At 39.9% G+C, this 17,704-nt stretch overlaps 1 protein-coding gene across 1 annotated transcript in view; it reads left to right on the top strand.

Annotated features, from left to right (window-relative positions):
- The window catches only part of C2H19orf81 (chromosome 2 C19orf81 homolog), a 59,560-nt gene extending 48,329 nt beyond the window's left edge, over positions 1–11,231 (top strand). The window contains exons 5-6 of the mRNA XM_044277518.1: positions 4,171–4,310; positions 11,030–11,231. Of these exons, the coding sequence (XP_044133453.1) occupies positions 4,171–4,310; positions 11,030–11,231 (342 nt within the window). The remainder of the gene's footprint in view (positions 1–4,170; positions 4,311–11,029) is intronic.
- Positions 11,232–17,704: the final 6,473 nt, after the last annotated feature.

The following is a 17,704-nucleotide window of genomic DNA, read 5'->3' on the forward strand; positions in this document are numbered from 1 at the left end:
CAAAAAAGTGAGAAGAAAAGGATACAGCGGCTCACCCCCACTCCGTATGGAAAAGGTGCTCACCCTCTGGTCCTACCTTCAGGACCTAGATAAGAATAAAAATGCAAGTAGGGAATGAAGGAGCACACTCAGAAGGGAAACACTGTAATGGATGTTACAATAATAATTTTAATACTTTAAAAGCACTCTCTTAAAATGAATATAAAACATACATAAAAAAGCACATCAATGGTATGGAAAACGTAGTATGCAACAATCCTGCACAATGACCTGTATGTAGCAGCAGCAATGTCCCAATCCACTGTGCGTATGGTAATAGTGCCGGCAATGTCCCAATCAGAGTCCTAATGTTATATAGTGCTATTGTTGTTGTAGCAGCCCTATAGCTATAAATCCTGATGGAGCAGTAATAATAATATAGTAATGGCACTATGACCAAATCGATGGTAGCAACGGCAATATGGCCAATTCTGATAGAGCAGTAATGGTGATGATGTCACCCAGTGCCGATGTCCGGTGATATGAGCATTCAAAGTTATATAGCAGTTGTTAATGCTAACTTCACAGTGGGACTGACAGTCCAGTTTACTTACAGTCTCTTGCAACTTGTAATACTTTAGTGCGAACCCGGTCTCAACCCGGTCTTACCCCTCTTCGCTGCCTGTCCGCAGCGCTGGCTTCCCAGGCGGCCGTACACTTGCAGCGTCCCACGTGGTGTACTCGGCCGTGCGTGGCGTCCCACGTGACCTGGTTGTCTAGGGTACCGGATGGACGCTAAGTTGACGTCACTGCTGTGCGACTCTCACTCCGATTCTATGTCGAAAATGATTCTTGTACACCTTTGTCCTTTGATATCGGGCTTCCTTATTCTCTTTGTGAATCCACGCTCACTCTGTACAAAATGTACATCGAGTTACATTCATACGCATAGTTAAATACATATATGGAGTTACCATCATTACATACATGCATGGAGCTACATTTATATATAGGGTTATATACATGCAGTTACATACATACATAGAGTTACATACATATTTTTAGTTATTTTCACTCACAGTTAAATAAATGCATAGGGTTACATGATGCACATATATAACGTTGCTTACATAATGGTACGATTACATTTATACATAGCTACACATATACATTGTGTTACATACATATATAAGGTAACCTCTTTTTTTACAAACACAATCTCTGCATGACTCACATCCTCACAATGTAACTTTCTCTGTTCGCCGTTATTTTCCCTTCTTCTGTATCAGCACACCCTGTAACATATCGCGAAAAAAGCGGCGCCCAAAGGAAAACTGAACTAAATGGTCAGAGTCTGTCAGTCAAGAGGACTGTGTTACCATGGAAACCGTGCCTATTATAAGTGGAGCACGCTGCATTCTATATCTGTGTCTCCGTTACTTACAGTTTAAAAGGTTTGTAAGTACGCCATACAAAAGAAGCAAAGCAGAGCCTGAATGCAAGCAGATCAAATGTATTAGAAGTGCTAAATTACCGGTGGAGAAATATTCACTTGGTGGAATTATTTTAATGAGATTTTTTTTTTGCTGTGTATGGGGATAATCCACACAAGGTCATAAGGTTGATATTAATTTACAGCATCCGCTTCACATAGCTTTTTGAAGTTGGAATCATTAGAAGATATTAAACGTCCAGAATAAATGAGATTTCTTCAAAAACACTTTTTTTTTTTTTATTATTCTTAAAACGTGTTTTTGCCATTTTACCCTGGTGCCTGGCTCATGTGTGCTGGCAGTCAAAACTGTTTGAGATCATTACTTGTCACTTCTCATTTCATATGAAACCTCATTAACACATTATCTACAGCGAGAGAAGTCGAATGCCACTTTCATGCTGTGATTGTACTACATTTCCCATGAAGCTCAGGCAGTCTCTCCAGTTGCTCACATTTGTTGAGTGATCACATCTATAAAACTCTACTTAAAGGTGTATTCCGGTTATATAAAGCTCTCCCCTATCCACAGGAGGGGGGTAAACTATTAGATCAGATCCCTGGCGATCACAAGACTGGGGACACCGTACCCGTGGGGGCCCCCAAAATGAATGGCACAGTCAGCTATGTGCGAAGCCGCTCCATTCATTTCCATGGCAGTTCTGGAGATAGCCAAGGGCTGTACTTTCCTATATTGGGAACTTCCCAGAAATTAATAAAGCAGCTGCATGCATGCCCAACCGGCTGCTCTAATTACTTCACGGGGCTTCCACAGGGTTCCCATGTTTGTGATTAGTTGAGATATCAGGGGTAGGACCTCCACCAATCTAATAGTTAGGCTACTTTCACACTTGCGTTTGACTTTTCCTGTATTGAGATCCGGCAGAGGCTCTTAATACCGGAGAAAAACATTTCCGTTTTGTCCCCATTCTTTGTCAATTGGGACAAAACTGAACTGAACAGAATGGAATTGTAGTGGTTTTCTTTCAGTCATTGGATGCAGAGAAAAAACGGATCCACCATGACACACAATGCAAGTCAGGGGTGTCGGATACGTTTTCTCAGACACAATAGATAACAGATCCATTCCCCATTGACTTTCAATAATGTAATGCCAGATCCATCATTGCTATTTTAAAGATAATACAACCGGATCCATTCATAATGGAAGCAGATGGTTGCATTATCAGAAATAGAAGCGTTTTTACTGATCCATGACAGATCAGGCAAAATGCAAGTGTGAAAGAAGCCTTAAAACACCAAACACCCAGGACTAATGTCTGTGATGAGCGATAATGCTCTGCACTCCCAGGTGGTGAAGGTTCCCCCAAGCATCGGGTTGTTGTCAATGAACGACTTGGTCTCTCTAAAGAAATCAGGGCTTTTAAGCTAGGTCTATAAGACGACATTTGTCGCGCAACATTTTGTTGCACTGATGTTGCGTGGCAATTTTTATAATGGCAGTCTACGATGTCGCACTACAACATGCAACATCCTGCGACTGCAATAGATTTTTCAGCGATGTTGCGTCGCAGTCGCAGCATGTCGCATGTTGCAGTGCGACACCATAGACTGCCATTATAAAAATTGTCGCGCAACATTGGTGCAACAAAATGTTGCGCGACAAATGTTGCGCCCTATCTGTCGTGCGACTTATTGTCGCGCGACAAATGTCGCCGTGTAGACCTAGCCTTAGAGCTGTAGTTCCTACAATGTATTGTAATCGCAATCTAACGATTGCTTATTATAGCCATGCAGGGTTACTTAAAATAAGTAAAAACAAAAGTAAAAAAATAAAAAAATAAAAAAATTCAAATCACCCCTCTTCCCCATAATTAAAATAAAAATGTAAATGTATAATATAAAATATATATCACAATTTCGAAGTAGAAGAGAATATTAGGAGATAAATTATTGAGATTTAACAGGTGTTGTGTATTTTTCTAAATTTAATGTACCTAAACATGATTCCAGTTATCTTCACCATTCAAGATCCCTCAGAGGGACAAAAACTTTCAGATGCAAGCCACTGAATTCCTTGCCTTCCAAGGGCCCTGCCTCCTGCTGTGTTGAATAAAAAAATGTATAGCTAGCAGGACTCTAGAGAGGATTCCTGGCATAGTCATACCCAGAAAAGTAGAAGCTACTCTATAGCATGTGGTCCATCCAAAGTAGAATGAGAGTTAGGAGACTGGCATGGAGTAGAACCAGTGGATTGAGCACTCTAAGACCATGAAAGGGTCAAACAAGGTATATAGTAATGGCCTTTCATGTATTTGCCGCTGTGGGCCCTCATAATTGTTACATTCCTGGGTGCATGGAATGAAGGACCCTTCAGCCCACATGGACAGTTCAAAATGGCACCCCTGTCCATGGCTGCCCCTTCCTTTGTCCTCCATGGCTTACTACTGTCACATACCTTATCTGGCTGTGGCCTGTTGCTCCAAGAAATCTTCAAAGTTGTTATAAGAAATAACTTTTAAAATATTTGCTGTTATAAATAAATATATAATTCTTCTTGATTCCTTCCTACATAGGGTACTATGACATACCTTTCATCTAACGCACATTTTCAAGGTTTTTTTCTGCAACTAATATACAGTATCCACTCTGAGAGAATAAAAAAGTCCCCGGCGGTGCGGACTCTTCTCACATCGCTATTAAATAAGTGTTTCTGTTTCTTTCTTTCCTCCTACCAGCCAGAAAATGATTTCCGACACTGCAATATTTTAAGAGCCATAGAACAAATTGTGCCAAAAGCCTTTGAGAGGAAACAAGTGAACAAGATCCAGTTTAAGAACATGAACGTCATCTGTGGAACAGCGGGGCACAAAAACAGGTCACCACAAAAATTACACTAAATATGTGTTTACTAGGTATAAAACTCAAAAAGAAGCAATTTAGCGAGGGGAGAAATGCATTAAAGCTATTACCAGGAGAGCCTCAACCGCATCCTTTTATGCGGCTGGTAATTAAAATGTTGTGGCTTGAGACCAAACAATAATTTGATATTACCTCATCTTGCTGTTGTGCTATGGAATGAGAGATTTTAAATAGGTTATTAATGGGAATTTTATTTCGCTTCTCCGTCCTGTGCAGAAAACTGCAGAAAAGGGAAAGAAATAATTAAATTGTGATGACTGGAGATGTTTGGCTCAGAACAAGGCTGGTGATCTTTATACAGAATAGATGAAGTTTGGAAAAGCCTTCTCTGTCTGTGTGGTGATATAATTGTCTTTTCCCTGGTGGTTATTATACTTAAAGGGACTCTGTCACCAGTTTCTAACCCCCCCTTTTAAAACTATTGTTCTCTCCATGGTGCCCTTGTCATTACAAAGCTGTTGTTATAAGATAAATCCGCCGTGTAGTTTTGATAAAAATCGCTTTTATCTAACCTGTCAATCTTCTGGATAAGGTGCCCAGGGCGTTTCTGAAGGTCTGAATCTGCCGCTTTTCGCCGCCGCCGTTGGTGCCCAGCTCCTCCCATGATCCTTTCAGCGCCACCTCGATGTAATGAAATCCGCCTCCGGCTCTCCTCAGTGCCCCCTCCTCCTTTTCAAAGATCTCGCGCGTGCGCACAGGCCTGTGCCTGATGCGCCCGTGCGGACTTTTAGATTCTGCCTCGTTGAGCGAAGTGAGCATGCGCGCGCACGCGCGCGAACATGCGCGAACGCACGCGAATGCGCGAACGCGCGCGAATATGCGCGAACGAGCGCGAATGCGCACTTCGCTCCACGAGGCAGAATCTAAAAGTCCGCACGGGCGCATCAGGCACAGGCCTGTGCGCACGCGCGAGATCTTTGAAAAGGAGGAGGGGGCACTGAGGAGAGCCGGAGGCGGATTTCATTACATCGAGGTGGCGCTGAAAGGATCATGGGAGGAGCTGGGCACCAACGGCGGCGGCGAAAAGCGGCAGATTCAGACCTTCAGAAACGCCCTGGGCACCTTATCCAGAGGATTGACAGGTTAGATAAAAGCGATTTTTATCAAAACTACACGGCGGATTTATCTTATAACAACAGCTTTGTAATGACAAGGGCACCATGGAGAGAACAATAGTTTTAAAAGGGGGGGTTAGAAACTGGTGACAGAGTCCCTTTAAACTTGGAAGTCATTTTTTACTGTACTCAGGGTGAAACTTTGCTCATTTCCAGACATATTTGATGCTAGCACCTCCGAGGTTAGAATATGTAGCTGTCATGTGTTAGCTATTGTGTGTCTTTAATTTCCTGCCTTCTGATGTACGTTGTGGTAGCCCAACGCTGTGGAGTACATAGGTGGCCTTTTTTCTGCCTATACTTTATAATGAATGCTATATAATACATAAGGAATGTGATTGAGCTCTCAGGGTCTAACACAGTTTTGACTTCTATTACTTGTTTGGTCAGAAAATCCATTTACCAGTAATTATTATTATAATTGTTATTTTTGTCTTTTAAAGCTCCATGAACCCTTTCAGGACCGAGCCATTTTCCCTTTTTGCATTTTTCACTCCCACCCTTCCCAGAGCCATAACTGTTTTATTTTTCCATTTATATAGCCGTACTTGCGGGACAAGTTGTACTTTGTAATGGCACCATGTACTGGTGAATACAACATAATGGGAATCTGGAAAAAAAATCCTATATGGCGTGGAATTAATAAAATAATGCAATTCCACCACTGTTTTATGGGTTCTGTTTTTACGGTGTTCCTTATGCGGTAAAAATGATCTGTGTCCTTTATTCTCTTGGTCAGTAAGATCAAATCAATTACCTCATTTGGAAATTTTTTCTTGTGTTTTAATACTTAACTTTGGAAACATTTTTTTTTTCACTGCTATGTTCTGACCCCCATAACTTTTTTATATTTATGTCTGCAAAACTGTGTGAGGGATAATTTTTTTGCGTAGTCATTTGTAGTTTTTAGTAATACCATTTTGGGATATGACTTTCTAATCACTTATAAAAAAATAAATTTAATGAGGGGAAACAACGGAAAAGTGGCAAATTTTTTAGGGGATAAATAAATATTTTTATATGTTAATAATGTGTGCATTTTGGGATGCATTGATGACGATTATGTTTATTTTCTATTGCTTATTTTTTTATTATGGGTAAGGCTTTTTTTTTTTGCACTTCCTGGGGAACTTAAACATGTGATCATTAGATCACTTCTCTCATAAACTCAAATGCATTAGTATTTAAGTCTATGAGAAATCCACTATGATCCTATGGAGCCCTATCACAGGCAGCGCCTCCATAGAAACATAGTTGTGGCACACCTCATATCCTTCAGATGGACCGAGTCTGCCACACAGAATGAACAGCAACCAGGGGCCATTCTAGCCCCGGGAGTGCAACGCTCCCAGATGTTCTGCTCTCAGATGCAAGGCCTTAAATGTCTGCAATTGGTTATCGCCCATCGCACACATTACCTCTGAGTGTCTGCCACTATTAAACCTTGGTTGCGGTGCTAAAGGGCTTAATTTAGTGTGTGTGTGTGTATACACTCACCTAAAGAATTATTAGGAACACCATACTAATAAGGGGTTGGACCCCCTTTTGCCTTCAGAACTGCCTTAATTCTACGTGGCATTGATTCAATAAGGTGCTGATAGCATTCTTTAGAAATGTTGGCCCATATTGATAGGATAGCATCTTGCAGTTGATGGAGATTTGAGAGATGCACATCCAGGGCACGAAGCTCCCGTTCCACCACATCCCAAAGATGCTCTATTGGGTTGAGATCTGGTGACTGTGGGGGCCATTTTAGTACAGTGAACTCATTGTCATGTCCAAGAAACTAATTTGAAATGATTCGAGCTTTGTGACATGGTGCATTATCCTGCTGGAAGTAGCCATCAGAGGATGGGTACATGGTGGTCATGAAGGGATGGACATGGTCAGAAACAATGCTCAGGTAGCCCGTGGCATTTAAACAATGGACAATTGGCACTAAGGGGCCTAAAGTGTGCCCAGAAACCATCCCCCACACCATTACACCACCACCACCAGCCGGCACAGTGGTAACAAGGCATGATGGATACATGTTCTCATTCTGTTTACGCCAAATTCGGACTCTACCATTTAACATAGTACATAAGTAACATAGTACATAAGGCCGAAAAAAGACACATGTCCATCCAGGTCGGCCACTTGTCCATCCAGTGAATGTCTCAACAGAAATCGAGACTCATCAGACCAGGCAACATTTTTCCAGTCTTCAACAGTCCAATTTTGGTGAGCTTGTGCAAATTGTAGCCTCTTTTTCCTATTTGTAGTGGAGATGAGTGGTAACCGGTGGGGTCTTCTGCTGTTGTAGCCCACCTTTCTTTCCCATTTTGACATTCAGTTTGGAGTTCAGGAGATTGTCTTGACCAGGACCACAACCCTACATGCATTGAAGCAACTGCCATGTGATTGGTTGACTAGATAATCGCATTAATGAGAAATAGAACAGGTGTTCCTAATAATTCTTTAGGTGAGTGTATATATATATATATATATATATATATATATACATATATATATATATAAAGGTTATTCATCATATTACACAGTAATAAAAAAACAAATACAATAAGAATTTAACAGTATAGACAAAAAGTGGCAGATGGGTGCAAAGGAAGAGAAGAACCTTAAAATGAGCAAAGGAAGGGTGAAGGAAACAGTAGATAAAAGCTGCTCACATGGCAGTGTAGTGGCAGCTGGGATATTGTAGGCTTTCTTCAAGTGGGGGCTTTTCAGGTTGCTTTTGAAAAGTTGGATGGAAGGGGATAGTCTGATGTGCTGGGGTAGTGAGTTCCAGAGTATAAAGGGGGGGGGGGGTGTACAGGAGAAATCTTAGAAATGATTGTGTGAGGAGCAGACAACTTCAAGAGATTAGGTCAGAGATGTAAACAAGGTACAGATGGTGGTGGATGGCCTTGTATGTTGTTACCATTCAAATTCACTGGTCAATGGGTAGTCATTGAAGGAATAGGTAGAGTGGAGAGGCAGGTGAAGGGAGTAGATTAACTGGGCAGCAGAGTTTATGATATATTGGAGGAGCCAAAAAGTGGCTAGAGAGTTGGGTGTTGCAGTAGTCTAGGTGAAGGATCATGAGAGCATGCACTAGCATTTTTGTTTTGACACAGAGTTGAGTAAAGAGCACATTCGAGAGTTGGAGGCTGGTAAGGGCTTGGATGTACAATTTAAAGGGTCAGAGGCTAGCTTGAGACAGCAGACATGTCAGACTCTAGAAAGTGTGGAGTCAATAACTGTGATTGATAGGTCTAATTCAGAGGTTGAGTGACATGAGGGAAATAAAAAGATTTCCGTTTTGTTCATGTTGACTTTCATAGAGCAGGAGAAGAAGACAAATATAGCTGATATTGGAGATAGCAGAGATGTAACATCTGGGCCAGAAAGTGCAACCAAATCAGCACATAAGTGGTAGTCATATGAGCTGTGCTAGTGCATACGTATTGATAGAAAAGCATGGAGATCTGAGGAAATACCCTTGAAAGACATCATAATTATTTATCCTTGTCAATAGGAGTCCAGGTTCAGCTCAAACAGTTCTAGACCAGGGATTCTCAAGCTGCGGCCCTCCAGCTGTTGCAAAACTACAACTCTCAGCATGCCCTAATAGCTGTAGGCTGCCCAGGCATACTGGGAGTTGTAGTTTTGCAAAAGCTGGAGGACCGAAGCTTGGGCATCCCTGTTCTAGACAGTTTCCAATCTCACCTTCCTAGATAAATGCTAGTATAATATAGGCTTCACAACAGTGGCATATGAGTTGTCAGTAGAGTATGGGACAGCTCAGCACTATGGATGTATGGTGTCACTGTGCAGAACTGTATTCTCCCCTATAGGTAAGTCTTGTAGTGAAGAATAAAAATGAATGCCATAATTTCCTAGGAAACTGTATGCTTGCCGAGGTAAATTATGAGCCCATAGATTACTAAGGGTGCGCTATTATGATTGCGTCCAACACAGATCCATAATATGACAATGTAAGCCCTTATTGATGTCCTTTATTTACAGTACAATAAGTGACTATTGCTTCCTAATATAAAACACACAAAAGCAGAAACTTCAGCTCACCCGAGCTTGTATTGCGCCCATGCAAGGAACTCCCAGACCAAGGTTAAATTACAAAAGAAAAACAACTTCCAGCATCCAGGCAGTAGTAAAATCCATCCATGTATATTAATAGCTTTAGAGAATCCATATGGCAGATAAGAATCACAAATCGGTCCCATATAGATTTTTAAAGCTATTAATATACGTGGATGGATTTTACTACAGCCTGGATGCTGGAGGCTGTTTTCTTATTGCTTGCTAATAATAACAAATTGACAAGTCTCTTCATTCTCTCCATTTCTCTCATTTTCCATTTTAGCATTTTAATTTTTTCGCTCTCTGCCTTCCCAGAGCCATAACTTTTTTTATTCTCAGTTCACATAGCCATATAAGGAATTGTTTTTGCGGGATAAGTTGTACTTTCTAATGGCACCACTTAATATGTTATATAATGTAGAGGGAAGCTGGAAAAAAAATTCCAAATGGTTTGGAATTGGAAAAAATATGCAGTTCCGCCATCATTTTATGGGTTTAGTTTTTTATGGCATTCACAAAAAAATTTAAACTTATACTGTATTTTTTCTTGTCATCACTATATTCTGACCCCAATAACTTTTTTATAGTTATGTCTACAGAGGTGTGTGAGGCTCATTTTTTGCAGGATGATCTGTAGTGTACCATTTTGGGGTGTGCATCACTTTTTGATTACTTTTTATTCAATTTTGGGAAGTAACTTGACAAAAAATGGCAAATCTGCAATTTTTTTTTTTTTTTTTATGCCATTCCCTGTATGGGATATGTTTTTTTCCCCATATTTTAATAGTACAGGCGTTTTGACATGTGGCGATACCCATGATGTTTTTTTTTATTGTTTATTGATTTTGATTTTGGGGAAAGGAAGTGATGAAAATTTTTATATTTTCATTTTTTTTTTATATTATTCAAAACTTTTTACTTTTTTTAAGCCCCCAAGTGGACCTCAACTTGCAATCATAAGATTTCAATTTTTATAGAATAATGGGATTTGCTCTAATATTCTATGCAGAAATAGCTATATTACAATTCACCACTGCCACCTGCTGGCCTTGTAATTTAATATGCAATATTAATGCCTAGTACAGGCTCAGGATCATTACGATCTCTGCCAAGGGAAAGCGTTCCTGCCCCGGAGGCGCACACTTTCAGGTTTTAGCCTTTTTAGACGCCATGGACACATTTGACCATGGCATCTGAGGGGTTAAATGTCCATGGTCGGCATTTCACAGATACACACCACAAAAGATAGAACATGTCCTATCTTTTGCCACCTCTTGCAGATTGCTGACCCATTGACGTCAATGGGTCTGCACCACGACGCAGAGTGCACACGGCGGTCCCCAACACGGGCACGGTCAAGCGGTTGTGTGAATGTGACCTTAGAATATTTGACTTATTCCTTTTATAGTGTTCTAACTGGTTCTTCCAGCTCAATCTACTGGTTCTGGTTAATTTCTCCATCTGTTTTCCCCAGGTGGCTGATTACTGTTTCGAATTTACAGATCCGTAACCTATTACTGAATTCCGGCATTTTGATTGATGGTGAACATTTTGCTCTACACCGCCATGATGATATTATTGTCGAGGATGACAAGGTGCACTTGAGAAGAGCCTTGACCAAAAAAGTGATTCTAGACACACTCATCAATTCCACTGATTTAAGCAGCATTCCATAACCTGTGCATTTGAATGTGTGGAGGTGCAATAATATCACATTTATTAACACACTGATGTGTCAAAAATAGCAAGAACAATAAAAGAGAATGCATCTGACTGGGGGATTTAATAAGAGTAGCAATACTTTTCATAACATGCTTCCAATTTCAAATATGATTTACAAGCATGCAGTAAGCTGGGCATGCTTTAGGCTATAGATCCTCCTGCTCTTCAAGCTGCTCTCTTATAAATCATCTTAGCTTCTGTATTCAGCTCTTATTATCTTATTAGCTGGGACAGCTGACATTATTTGTGGTAAAGATATAGGGAACATGCTCTTTCGGCAGGCTGCAGGAGAGGTACCAGGAGGATCTAAAAAGTGGGGCAAAGAAGGTTATGAAGTATAGGTCAGTTTCACTATTGTAGGTAAGATGTCCATGAGGAGATCTGTGTTAACAGTATAGATGCAAAAAAAGCCAAATTAATCCTATCATTTACATTTCTGTCACCAACATCTACAATTGCCAATGTCATCAGCCTCAGCTGTTGTCCTCAGGCTCCATCTTTAGGGTCATCACTGGATGATAAGGAGGAGAAAGATAATAATTGTAATGTGGCATTCATTGCTCCCTTGTTGGCCGTATCAGAGGCAGTGATATGCCTCCTCAGCTGAATATTGTCTTTGATATGACTGAGATATTTTTATAGGGGTGTGTAATGTATGCGATTCAACAAGTGTAAAGTGTGTATTAACCTCTTCCCGACATATGACGTAGTATGTAATGGTGGCAAGTGACTTGCCACATTTTGACGTACTATTACGTCATGGTGATCGGAGCCAATGCCAGCAGATTAACCCCTTCTATGCTGCGGTCAGCGCTGGCGTAGAAGGTGCATGCAGCAAATGAGGGAGCCCATCGGATCTCCACGCTGCTGTGGCAGGGACTCAATGGGTGACAAGGCCCGATGCCATGCACAGGCTACCCAATGCCTTGCACGGCATCGGGACCTGCCTTCTACGGGAGCCGAGGAGATCCAGCCGCAGGCTGGGTCTCCAAGGCAATCTGTTAGTGTATTAATCAGTGTAATACACTAACAGGCAATGCATTACAATACAGATGTATTGTAATGCATTGCAGAGGGCATTAGACCTTCAAAAGTTGAAGTCCCAGAATGGTGCAAAAATAAAGTAAAAAAATAAAAAGCATAAAAATGTGTTTTTTATAAAAAAAATAAAGTTTCAAGTAAAAAAAGATTAAAAAAACACCCCTTTTCCCTGATTTTATAATAAAAAATAGAAAAAAAAGGAAAAAACACACATATTAGGTATCACCGCGTCCTTAACGACCAGCTCCATAAATATATTACATGATCCACCCCGTCCGATAAAACACCATAAATAAAAACTGTCCAAAAAAGCCCTTTTTGTCACCTTACATCACAAAAAGTGCAACGCCAAGTGATCAAAAGGCATATGTCCCACAAATTGGTACAAATAAAACCATCACTTCATCCCACAAAAAATAATCCCCATCATAAGGAAATCACTCAAAAAATGAATACTATAATAAACTATAGCTCTCAGAACATGGAGACATTAAAACATAACTTTTGGGTTTCAAAACTGTAAAACTTAAATAATAAAAAGTATACATATTAGGTATTGCCACTTCTGTAACAATCTGCTCTATAAAAATGTCACATGACTTAATTCCTCAGGTGAACGCTGTAAAAATAAATAAATAAAAACTGTGCCAAAACAACCAATTTTCTGGTCACCTTGCCCTATAAAGTGCAATGATGAATGATGAAAAAATCATATAGTAACATAGTAAATAAGGCGGAAAAAAGACATTTGTCCATCCAGTTCGGCCTGTCGTTTTGCAAGTTGATCCAGAGGAAGGCAAAAAAAAAAAATGCAAGGTAGAAGCCAATTTTTCCCACTTAAATAAAAAATTCCTTCCCGACTCCAATCAGGCAATCAGAATAACTCCCTGGATCAACGATCTCTCTCTAGTAGCTATATCCTGTAATGTTATTACACTCCAGAAATACATCCAGGCCCCTCTTGAATTCCTTTATTGTACTCACCATCACCACCTCCTCAGGCAGAGAGTTCCATAGTCTCACTGCTCTTACCGTAAAGAATCCTCTTCTATGTTTGTGTACAAACCTTCTTTCCTCCAGGCGCAGAGGATGTCCCCTTGTCACAGTCACAGTCCTGGGGATAAATAGATGATGGGATAGATCTCTGTACTGACCCCTGTTATATTTATACATAGTAATTAGATCTCCCCTCAGTCGTCTTTTTTCTAAAGTGAATAACCCTAATTTTGATAATCTTTCAGGGTACTGTAGTTGCCCCATTCCAGTTATTACTTTAGTTGCCCTCCTCTGGACCCTCTCCAGCTCTGATATGTCTGCCTGGGTCACAGGAGCCCAGAACTGTACACAGTACTCCTTGTGTGGTCTGACTAGCGATTTGTAAAGTGGTAGGACTATGTTCTTATCACGGGCATCTATGCCCCTTTTGATGCAACCCATTATTTTATTAGCCTTGGCAGCAGCTGCCTGACACTGGTTTTGCAGCTTAGTTTGCTGTTTATTATAATTCCTAGGTCCTTTTCCATGTCAGTGTTACCCAGTGTTTTACCATTAAGTATGTACGGGTGACTTGCATTATTCCTTCCCATGTGCATAACTTTACATTTGTCAGTGTTAAACCTCATCTGCCACTTATCTGCCCAAGCCTCCAATCTATTCAGATCCATTTGTAGTAGTATACTGTCCTCTGTGTTAATTACTTTACACCGTTTAGTCTCATCTGCGAAAATTTATATTTTACTATGCAAGCCTTCTACAAGATCATTAATAAATATATTAAAGAGAATAGGGCCCAATACTGACCCCTGAGGTACCCCACTAGTGACAGTGACAAAATCTGAGTGTGTATCGTTAATAACCACCCTCTGTTTTCTATCACTCAGCCAGTTACTTACCCACATACAGACATTTTCTCCCAGTCCGAGCATTCTCATTTTATATACTAACCTGTTATGTGGTACAGTGTCAAATGTACCCAAAAATTGTACCAATAAAAACGTCAACTCTTCCTGCAAAAAACTAGCCCCTGCACAAGACGATCGGCAGAAAAATAAAAAAAAATATGGCGTTCAGAAAATGGAGACACAAAAACATATTTTTTCTTCAAAAATGCTTTATTATGTAAAACTGAAACAAATAAAGTAGACATATTTGATATCATTGTGTCTGAAACAAGCTGCTCTATAAAAAAAAGCCCATGAGATACCCTGTCAGATGAATGTTGCAAAATATAAAAAATAAAAACAGGCCAAAACAGCAATTTTTTTGTTACCTTGCCTCACAAAAAAAACGTAATATAGAGCTAATAAAAATCATATATACCCCAAAATAGTACCAATAAAACTGGCACCTTATCCTCTAGTTTCCAAAATGGGGTCACTTTTTGGTACTTTCTACTGTAAGGGTGCATCAGGGGGGCTTCAAATGGGACATGGCATCTAAAAACCAGTCCAGCAAAATCTGCCTTCCAAAAACCATATGGCACTCCTTTTCTTCTGCGCCCTGCCGTGTGCACTTACATCAGTTTACAACCACATGTGGGGTGTTTCTGTAAACCACAGTATCAGGGTATTAAATATTGAGTTTTGTTTGGCTGTTAACCCTCGATGTGTTAAAGAAAAAATGGATTAAAATGGAAAATCTGCCCAAAAAGTGAATTTTGACATTTTATCTCCATTTTCTTTTAATTCTTGTGAAGTACCTAAAGGGTTAACAAAGTTTGTAAAAATCAGTTTTGAGTAACTTGAGGGGTATAGGTTCTACAATGGGGTCATTTATGGGGGGTTTCTACTATGTAAGCCCCACAAAGTGACTTCAGACCTGAATTGGTCCTTAACCCCTTAACCCCTTAGCGCAGAACGCCGTACATGTACGGCGGGGGATGCATTGCCAGAATGCATTCCGCCTTACATGTACGGCAGGATGATCGGGCGGGCACCGGAGCGGTGCGCACCCGATCACTGCAGGGGTCCGGCAGTCCCTGGTAGCCGGGCCCCTGCTGTATCCGCCGGCATCGCTTTTTACAGCGATGCCGGCGGATTAACCCTTTCTATGCCGCGGTCCGCGCGGACCGCGACATAGAAGTTGTTTGCGGCAGGTGAGTGATCGCATCGAGTCCCCGCGCTGCTGTGGCGGGGACCCGATGCGTGACAAGGCAGCCCGATGCCGTGCAGAGGCTGCCCAATGCCCTGCACGGCATCGGGAACTGCCTTCTACGGGAGCCGAGGAGATCCAGCCTCAGGCTGGGTCTCCTAGGCAACCAGTTAGTGTATGACTCAATGTCATACACTAACAGGCAATGCATTACAATACAGATGTATTGTAATGCATTGCAGAGGGGATCAGAGTGGGATAGAAATAAAGTTTTAAAAAAAGTAAAAAAAAAAAGTGTTTGGAATAAAAAAATAAAGTTTCAAGTAAAAAAAAAAAAAAAAAAAGCCCCATTCCCCTGATTTTCTAATAAAAAATTGAAAAAAAAAGAAAAAACACACATATTAGGTATCGCTGCGTCCGTAACGAACGGCTCTATAAATATATTACATGATCCACCCCATCCGATAGGCACCATAAAAAATAAAAAATAAAAACTGTGTATAAAAAAGCCATTTTTGTCAACTTACATCACTAAAAGTGCAACACCAAGCGATCAAAACGGCGTATGCCCCCCAAAATAGTACCAATCTAACCGTCACCTCATCCCACAAAAAATGAGCCCCTACATAGTACAATCGCCCAAAAACTGAAAAAACTATGGCTCTCAGACTATGAAGACACTAAAACATTTTTTTTTTTTTTCAAAAATGAAATCATTGTGTAAAACTTAAATAAATAAAAAAAATATTTATATATTGGGTATTGACGCGTCCGTATTAACCTTCTCTATAAAAATATCACATGACCTAATCCCTCAGGTGAATACCGTAAAAAAATAATAAAAAAAACGGTGTAAAAAAAGCCATTTTTTGTCATCTTACATCACAAAAAGTGTAGTAGCAAGCGATCAAAAAGTCATACGCACCCCAAAATAGTGCCAATCAAACCGCCATCTCATCCCGCAAAAATCATACCCTACCCAAGATAATCGCCCAAAAACTGAAAAAACTATGGCTCTCAGACTATGGAGACACTAAAACATGATTTTTTTTGTTTCAAAAATGAAATCATTGTGTAAAACTGACAAATAAAAAAAAAGTATATATATTAGGTATCACTGCGTCCGTAATAACCTGCTCTATAACAATATCACATGATCTAACCCCTCAGGTGAATACCGTAAAAAATAAAAAATATAAACTGTGTAAAAAAAGCCATTTTTTGTCACCTTAGATCACAAAAAGTGTAATAGCAAGCGATCAAAAAGTCATACGCACCCCAAAATAGTGCCAATCAAACCGTAATCTTATCCCGCAAAAAATGAGACCCTACCTAAGATAATCGCCCAAAAACTGAAAAAACAATGGCTCTCAGTCTATGGAGACACTAAAACATGATTTTTTTTGTTTCAAAAATGAAATCATTGTGTAAAACTGACAAATAAAAAAAAAGTATATATATTAGGTATCACTGCGTCCGTAATAACCTGCTCTATAACAATATCACATGATCTAACCCCTCAGGTGAATACCGTAAAAAATAAAAAATATAAACTGTGTAAAAAAAGCCATTTTTTGTCACCTTAGATCACAAAAAGTGTAATAGCAAGCGATCAAAAAGTCATACGCACCCCAAAATAGTGCCAATCAAACCGTAATCTTATCCCGCAAAAAATGAGACCCTACCTAAGATAATCGCCCAAAAACTGAAAAAACAATGGCTCTCAGTCTATGGAGACACTAAAACATGATTTTTTTTGTTTCAAAAATGAAATCATTGTGTAAAACTGACATAAATAAAAAAAAAGTATATATATTAGGTATCACTGCGTCCGTAATAACCTGCTCTATAAAAATATCACATGATCTAACCCCTCAGGTGAATACCGTAAAATATAAAAAATAAAAACGGTGTAAAAAAAGCCATTTTTTTGTCACCTTAGATCACAAAAAGTGTAATAGCAAGCGATCAAAAAGTCATATGCACCCCAAAATAGTGCCAATCAAACAGTCATCTCATCCCGAAAAAAATGAGCCCCTACACAAGACAGTCGCCCAAAAAATAAATAAAACTATGGCTTTCAGAATGTGGAGACACTAAAGAATCAGTTTTTTTTTTCAAATGCTTTGTTATGTAAAACTGAAACAAACAACCAAAAAAAGTTGTCATATTTGGTATTGTCGCGTCCGTGACAACCTGCTCTATAAAAGTACCACATGATCCAACCTGTCAGATGAATGTTGTAAATAACAAAAAATAAAAATGGTGCCAACACAGCAATTTTTTGTTACTTTGC

The sequence above is a fragment of the Bufo gargarizans genome, chromosome 2 (assembly GCF_014858855.1).
Source record: "Bufo gargarizans isolate SCDJY-AF-19 chromosome 2, ASM1485885v1, whole genome shotgun sequence".
In the NCBI taxonomy this organism is placed as follows: domain Eukaryota; kingdom Metazoa; phylum Chordata; class Amphibia; order Anura; family Bufonidae; genus Bufo; species Bufo gargarizans.